The 7162-nt window shown below is 70.9% G+C and overlaps 1 protein-coding gene across 2 annotated transcripts in view; it reads left to right on the top strand.

The window, feature by feature from the left end:
• MLXIP (MLX interacting protein) overlaps nucleotides 1–7162 on the top strand; it is an 11657-nt gene that overhangs the window by 2390 nt on the left and 2105 nt on the right. The window contains exons 2-15 of one of the 2 annotated variants that reach the window (XM_012731118.1): nucleotides 454–566; nucleotides 2378–2484; nucleotides 2579–2664; nucleotides 3001–3090; nucleotides 3229–3270; nucleotides 3352–3523; nucleotides 3894–3983; nucleotides 4200–4291; nucleotides 4742–5357; nucleotides 5520–5641; nucleotides 5729–5876; nucleotides 6615–6739; nucleotides 6830–6931; nucleotides 7017–7144. In XM_012731118.1, coding sequence (XP_012586572.1) covers nucleotides 2478–2484; nucleotides 2579–2664; nucleotides 3001–3090; nucleotides 3229–3270; nucleotides 3352–3523; nucleotides 3894–3983; nucleotides 4200–4291; nucleotides 4742–5357; nucleotides 5520–5641; nucleotides 5729–5876; nucleotides 6615–6739; nucleotides 6830–6931; nucleotides 7017–7144 — 1820 coding nt within the window. In that variant the 5' untranslated portion in view covers nucleotides 454–566; nucleotides 2378–2477. Of the gene's footprint in view, nucleotides 1–430; nucleotides 567–2377; nucleotides 2485–2578; nucleotides 2665–3000; nucleotides 3091–3228; nucleotides 3271–3351; nucleotides 3524–3893; nucleotides 3984–4199; nucleotides 4292–4741; nucleotides 5358–5519; nucleotides 5642–5728; nucleotides 5877–6614; nucleotides 6740–6829; nucleotides 6932–7016; nucleotides 7145–7162 lie in introns of those variants that run through there. The other variant, XM_012731119.1, reaches the window with a different exon arrangement.

Genomic DNA, 7162 nt, shown 5'->3' with positions numbered 1-7162 from the left:
CGCGTACTGCCCAGGAGGGCGCTGCGCTGCGGCGCGGGGAGGCAGCAGCCGGTCACCCTGCAGCCCCCGGAGCAGCGGACGGCCACCTCGGACTCCTCGTGCCGGGGTGCTGCGGCCCCTCGAGGCGGAGGTGGGTGGTGCTCAGTGCTGGCGGGACAAGGGGTGCGCCTGTTGTGGAAGATGGGGTCAGAGCTGCACTCGGGGGAACTTCCGCGGCTCCCGGGGAGGCTGGTGCTGGATGTGGGCGGGGCCTTGGGGCGGGGTCTTGCTGGGGGCGGGGCCTGTGGGGGCGGAAGGGCGCTTTTCCTTTGAGGGACTTTGTGCCTGATGCGGTCGGCCTCCAGCGTAGGGCACCTCGCCCTGCGGGCGGCTCCAGGCGGGGGCGGGGCCTGTGGGGGGGCTCCGGGCAGGGGCGGGGCCTGGCCCTGCTCCAGGCAGCCCCTGGTTTCTCAGTCTTGCTGCAGGACGCACCCGCCAGGCGGTCGTGCACCGTTGTTTTTGCCACGCAGTGCGAGCGGGTGATGACTTCGAAATGAACCTTTTACAAAGGCAGAGGGCGGGGACAGGTAGGCTTAAGACCCGAGAGAATCGAGACACCTGTGACTACGAAATGGCACTGACGAGCTCCAGGCTGAGGCGCCACCCCAACCGCGGGCCCCAGGGGACCGCGGCGTCCAGCGGTGCTGCCCGCTGCCCCACCCTGGGCTGGGCTGGAATCTGACAGGAGACTCAGCCGCACCGCTCAGGGCCCTGCCTGAAAACCAGCTCGCAGCCAGCAACAGCCCGGCCCCGCCGGGAGCGGCTCCTCGGAAACCCACTCCCTGCCGGGCGCCCGCGCACCCCCACTTGCCAGCAGTCTCCCCAGGGCGGCGCCTGCGGCCGTGGGGGCGCGCTGCTGTCAGCCTGTTTGCTGCACAGCTCATGCCAGCGTGGGGCACACCAGGTGCCCCCGTCGTGCCACAGCGCGGGCTCTCGGGGTGCAGGCCCGCCGCAGCTCCCGGGTGTGAGAGGTGGACTCACGAGAGGGGGTTCCAGGATAGGGACCCACACTTGGCGCCTCCACAGCCTCTGTCTGCCCGCCTTGAGGGCACTGGCTCCTGCCTGAGCGCGGGGGGTGGGGGGAAGGGTGGGCAGGAACGTCTGCCGTGGCCCCTGGTGCGGTGCCCCAGCCTGGCTGACCGGTGTTACCTTCAGCGCCTGTCCCGCCAGGTGATGTTCCTGGCGTTTTCGGGGCCGCGCCCCCCCCAGTTGGGGCACCGGCTGTGCTCCCCATGCCGTTCTGGGCGGGCGTCAGGCCAGGTGCCCACAGACAGCCCACAGCTCTGTGGCCCCCGGAGTGGGGTCTCAGCTAACAAGGCCAAGGGCAAGTCGCTGTGCTGAACACCCACCAGGGGAGTGACCACCAGGGCAAATCCCAGGAGACGTGGCCGGGGGTGGGTGCTCCTGCTCAGGTTGGGCGTTTCCTTTGGGGTGATGGAAATGTGTGGAGCCAGGCAGCAGCAGCGCCCCCCACACTGTAAGTGCCATGGAGCCCCTCTCTGGAAATGGTGGAGATGCCTACTTTGTGTGGGGCCAGCAGACGGCGGCAAGCAATGCCTGTGTGGTCCAGCAAGAACAGGGCTCAGTTGCCTCTGCTGGGCGGTTCTGTAGGACACCTGTGGCTACAGGGACCAACAGTCAGGCCCCCCACTCTGGGGCCCACAGCAGTTCTGCTGTTAAAGATTTATGTACACACGAGAGCTGGGGTGCAGACTAGAGGCGCGGGGGTGAGAGGACGCCCCGGAGACAGGGTGGGGACCCAGACAGGCGGGTCCCCTGAGACAGCCTGCCGGGCAGTGGCTGTGGCTCAACCCTGGCTCTCGGAGTGGGCTTGGGGATGCGAGTCTGGCCTGCGGTCGAGAAGCCAGGCTGCCGCAGGACGCTGATGCCCACGCTCCACACCTGTGGGCTGGCCCCTCTGGCCAGTCCTGCAGGGCTGGGAGAGCCAGCGAGGACGGGCAAGTGCGGTGCAGAGGCCAGAGAGACCCCAGGTGGCCGGGCTCCAGGGGGGGACGGGGCAGGTGACCCTTGGTCTCTCTCGGGCTCATGAAGGCGCACAAAAGTCGCGACTTCGCTGACTCAGAGAAAACAGCCAATGTGATGGCGCGGGAGCAGACAGGGAGGCGACCCCGTGTCTCGCCTCCTGTGCCAGCTCTGCCGCCGCCAAGCCTCTGTCCCTGGCCACGCCCCAGCATCGCCGGGAACCCACCTTTTGGTCTCATGCCTCCCTGTGGTACGCAAGGGGTTAGGCAGGATCTCGAGGTCCGGCGTAATCGCCGCTGCGTTGCCACCTCGTTTTCAGAGGCCCCTAAGTCCTCCCGGTCTCCCCGCCTCGCAGTGGGAAACTGGTGTCGCCGAAGTGGAAGAATTTCAAGGGCCTGAAGCTGCAGTGGAGAGACAAGATCCGGCTCAACAACGCCATCTGGCGGGCGTGGTACATGCAGTGTGAGTGTGGCCGGAGGCCCGCGGGGTGCCCGGGCATGCTGTCCGGAGGCCACCGGGTCAGTGGCCCCGGGTCACGCTCATCCTCCCTCCCCAGATTTGGAAAAGCGCAAGAACCCCGTGTGCCACTTTGTCACCCCTCTGGATGGCTCAGTGGACGTGGATGAGCACCGCCGCCCAGAGGTGCCTGCTGCGCGTGGCGGACTCTGTGTGGGGCCCCATGGGCCGTCGGAATGGGGGTGCTCTCTGGGTGTAACGGCCGGCCTCAGGCAGGCGCTCCTGGAGAGCAAGAGTCCCCTCTCCTTGGGGGGGCTGGGGGCGGAGCAAGCTACAGCCCGAGGCCCATGCTGTCTTTTGAGTGTGGCCAGGGGGGGTGTCCAGTGGCCTGCGGGTAGGGCTGCCCAGGGAGGGTGCCAGCAGTCAGAGGCCCTCGGGCCGCTGTGGGCCTGGGTGGGACAGGGCGAGGCCGACAGACCCCTGCGGGCCGCGGGTCACCCGCCATCGCCTGCCACCCGCCAGGCCGTGGCCACCGAGGGCAAGTACTGGCGGAGCCGCATCGAGATCGTACTGCGGGAGTACCACAAGTGGAGGGCCTACTTCAAGAAGCGGGTAGGCGCCGGCGGGCGGACCCTGCGGCCTCTGGGCCCACCAGGGCTGGGAAGCGCCGTGTGTGCACCGGATGGGTGGCAGGACAAGGCCCCTCCTGCTGGAAGCAGCCCCACTGACCGCCAGGCCCTTCCCCCACAGCTGCAGCAGCACAGGGATGAGGACCTGTCCAGCCTGGCCCAGGTGAGTGGGCGGCCGGGCCCGCCCCTGCGAGCCCCGGGCAGCCGCAGGACTGAGGCCTACTGGCGTCCTCTTGTGTGGCAGGACGATGACGTGCTTTACTGGCACAAGCATGCGGACGGCTGGAGGAGCCCTGTGCCCATGGAGGAGGACCCGCTGCTGGACACGGACATGCTCATGTCGGAATTCAGCGACACCCTCTTCTCCACGCTGTCATCACACCAGCCCGTAGCTTGGCCCAACCCTCGGGAAATAGGTGACCCAGCCCGGCACGTGCACCCCGCAGCGCCCCCCCCACCCACTCGGCCGCCTGGGTGCTGCTGGTGGCTGCTGTGGGCGCAGGGCAGGCTGCGGCCAGCCCTGGAAACGGGCAGCCTCCCCCCGTGTCCAGTCAGCCCCCCAGCCCCCAGACTGAACCCTAAACCAGCGGAACTCCGCCGCCTGTTACTGCCCTTGCGTGTCTGCTCCCTGCACCCCTTACCCTTTCCTGCCTTCTGAGGGTGGCTGGGACCCACTGGAGGGCAGAAGCCCCAGCCAGCTGCCAGCAGAGCCAGGACGTGGGCAGGCCAGGTGTTGGGGCCGTCTGGGGGCGTGGTAACGCCCTGCCCTGTCCTGACCCCTCACAGCGCACCTGGGGAACGCGGACATGATCCAGCCGGGGCTGATGCCCTTGCAGCCCAACCTGGACTTCATGGACACCTTCGAGCCTTTCCAGGGTGAGGCCCCGTGCGGGTGCCCGCTGGGCCTGGGTCTCCCCCGCCGCCGGCTGGCGGCGGGCTCGCGGCTCGCGATTCCACGCGCGTCCCTGCATTCTGACGGTTTTCCCGAGTGTTGTTCTGGCCAGAGGAGGTGGCCGGGACTGCGGGGCGGGCTCAGCGCGGGGGCGTCGGGCCGGGCCGCACTGGCGCTCAAAGGCCGACACTGTCTTGCAGACCTCTTCTCACCCAGCCGCTCAGGCTTGGGCCCCGTGCTGGCCGCCGCCACCTCAGCGCCTGCGCCGGGTCCCGACAGCCCACCTGCCCAGGTAGTGGAGCGGGCTGCGTGCGCGCCCCGGCCCCCAGAGACCCCAGCGCTGTGGTGCTGGTGCCGAGGCTGTGCAGCTTCCGGGGGGTGGGGCGGGGCCAAGGCCGCAGGCTTGCAGCTGCCCGTTCGCCCTCCGGTTCTGGCAGTTTCACCTCTGAGCGCCTGGTTAGTGGCCTCTGGTGCCGTCCCCCTCCTAGAGGAGGAGGCGCCCGCTGTTGGCCCAGGACCCCAGCGCGGCTGCACCCGGCCGCCTCTGCGCCCCCACTGGAGGTGCAGCGCCCCGGGACGCTGGGCACCAGACATGGGGGACCAAGGCCGAGTGCAGGGGCGCCTGCGGGAAACAGACCCCGCGGGAGCCTGGCCCCCCCCCCCGCCCCGTGGCCGCCGGCTGCGAGGCCCCTGCCCAGGGCCCCTCGGTGGCACCGGCCCTCACCCAGCCCCTTCCCCGCAGGGCGTCCTGGCGCCCCCGGCCCTCCCCGCCGTGAGCCTTCCGGACAGCCTCATCGCTGCCCCTGCAGATGCTTCGCTGGGCCCCGCCCGTCGGCAGGGCTGCGACCCCACCAGGCCGGGGGACCCCTTCCTCCAGCCCACGGACTTCGGTGCCGCTACGGCCCCGCTGGCAAATGCCCCGCCGCTCCCAGCCCTCTTCGCCGTGCCCGTGCTCTGCCCCAGCCCCGCCCCGGCGCCCGCTTCCCCGGCCTTGCCATGGGCCGCACCAGCCTTCCTGCCGCCCCCGAAGCCTGCCGAGCCCAGCAGGCCCCCCTCCGTCATCACCCACACGGCCTCCGCCACCCTCACCCACGACGCTTCAGCCACCACCTTCAGCCAGAGCCCGGCCCTCGTCCTCACCACCCCCACCCCCGCGCCAGCAGGCGGCCCCTGCGGCCTGGCCCTGGCCCCTGCCACCCAGCCAGCGGCGGTGGGGTCCCCCCAGCCCCGTCTCACCTTCGTGCACCCCAAACCTGTGACCTTGAGTGGGGGGAGGCCGAAGCAGCCCCCCAAGATAGTGCCGGCCCCCAAGCCGGAGCCTGTGTCCTTGGTCCTGAAGAATGCTTGCCTCGGCACAGGTGAGGCGGGCCGGCCGCGGGGGACCCAGGCACCGCCACCTGCTCCACCCCGCTGGCGGGATTTGCTGGGGCGGGCGTTGGCCTTCTGAGGGCGTCCTGGGGCAGCCCGGCCCGCGTCTAGACACGCCCCGGAGGGTCCACTGACCCGCCGCCCCCCCGCAGCCACCTTCCCAGGACCGCCGCCCACGGTGATCATGGCGTCCGGGCCTCTCAAGAGGGAAGGGATGCTGGCCGCCGCCGGGCCCCAGCCCAGCGTGGTCATCGCGCCTGCTGCCCTCCCCAGGGTGAGGCGCCTGCAACCCTCGGTGCCTGCCGACCCCTGCGGGCGTGCCGGGCGCCCCGCCAGGACGGTCACCCCCGCTGTCACACAGGCCCCGGCAGCTGCGGACTTCCAGGGTGGCCTCCTGCTGACCGAGCTCTGCCACGGCGGCCAGGCAGCCTCCGGCCCACGGCTCTTCTCCCCAGCGGCGGCGCAGGACGGCCTGGTGAAGGGCGAGCAGGTCCCCACTGCCGCCCCCGGTGAGTGGGGACCCGAGGGCGGGCGGCGGCAGCACCTGGGGGCCCCAAGCCCCTCCTGCGGGCCAGTTTGGAGACCCAAGGCCAGGGAGGGGACGGGCCAGGCCCCAGTGACTGGGGCCCGCAGAGTGGTGTCCTCCCCAAGGCCCCAGGGAGAGCCGTGTCCTCCCGCCGCGGTGGAGCCGTTGCAGGCCACGGGCGGCCAGTCGCGTGTGCTGGGCAGGGCCGCCGCATGCGGGCAGCAGGAGGAGCCGGGCAGGGCCAGCCTGCATTCGGAGGGAGGGGGCTTGTAGGCCGGTGGAACCGCTGGGGGGAGTCAGGGGGGAAAGGGCTGCTAAAGCTCAAGGGAGGTGCAGGGTGAGCACGCCCCAGAGACAGGTGGGGCAGGGGGCCGGCGGGCCCCTGATACCCACCGCTGAGGGGCAGCGCGACATGGCCTGTAGCACCGTGGTCACTCCCAGCCACTGGGACTGAGCTCGCACTGGGCCGGGCCGCCCGTACTGGCCACGGGAGCCCCGTGTAGTGTGCGGGGGGGCAAAAACACAGCGGGTCCCCAGGCGTTGGCACTAAGGCCGAGAAGCAGAGACCCCCTGGCTCCAGCCTCTTGGGCCCAGCTGGCCCAGGGCTGTGGTTCGTCCAGGCTGCTCTGGGCGGCCCTGGGGGCAGAGGTGGGTTTCGGCGCTCAACCCCGCTGCCTGGCCAGCGCCGCCCATTGCCCCTGAGGGGCTCTGCGGTCCACAGGCCGTGACGCACCGAGCTCGGGGCAGGCATCACCGTGCGCCTCGGAGCAGAGCCCAAGTCCGCAGTCCCCCCCGAACAGCCGCTCAGGGAAACCCGCGGACCCCAAGAGCGCGGCGGTCCTGAAGGTACTGGCTCCTCGCGTCGGCCTGGGGGCGCCGGGCGGGAGGCAGCGCCGCAGCCAGCACCAACCCTGCGGCTCTGCCCGCGGCCCGCAGACGCGGCAGCTGAAGCACATCTCGGCTGAGCAGAAGCGGCGTTTCAACATCAAGATGGGTTTCGACACGCTCAACAGGCTGATCGCTAACCGCGCCAAGCTGGTGGGCCAGGGCGCCGGGCTTGGGGCGGTGGGGGCGGGGTGTGGGGGGCGGGGCGGGACCTCAGTGACGCCGCCCATGCCCGCAGACCAGCCACGCGGCCACGCTGCAGAGGGCCGTCGAGCACATCTCCAAGCTGCAGCAGGAGCGCGCCCAGATGCAGGAGGAGGGCCGTCGGCTGCGGGAGGAGATCGAGGAGCTTAACGCCACCATCCTGTGAGGCGGCGGCGGCGG

Source organism: Condylura cristata, unplaced genomic scaffold (assembly GCF_000260355.1).
Source record: "Condylura cristata isolate star-nosed mole 26May11 unplaced genomic scaffold, ConCri1.0 scaffold00029, whole genome shotgun sequence".
In the NCBI taxonomy this organism is placed as follows: Eukaryota; Metazoa; Chordata; class Mammalia; order Eulipotyphla; family Talpidae; genus Condylura; species Condylura cristata.
The sequence above is the reverse complement of the archived record's forward strand: the minus strand, read 5'-3'. Positions and strand labels throughout refer to the sequence as shown.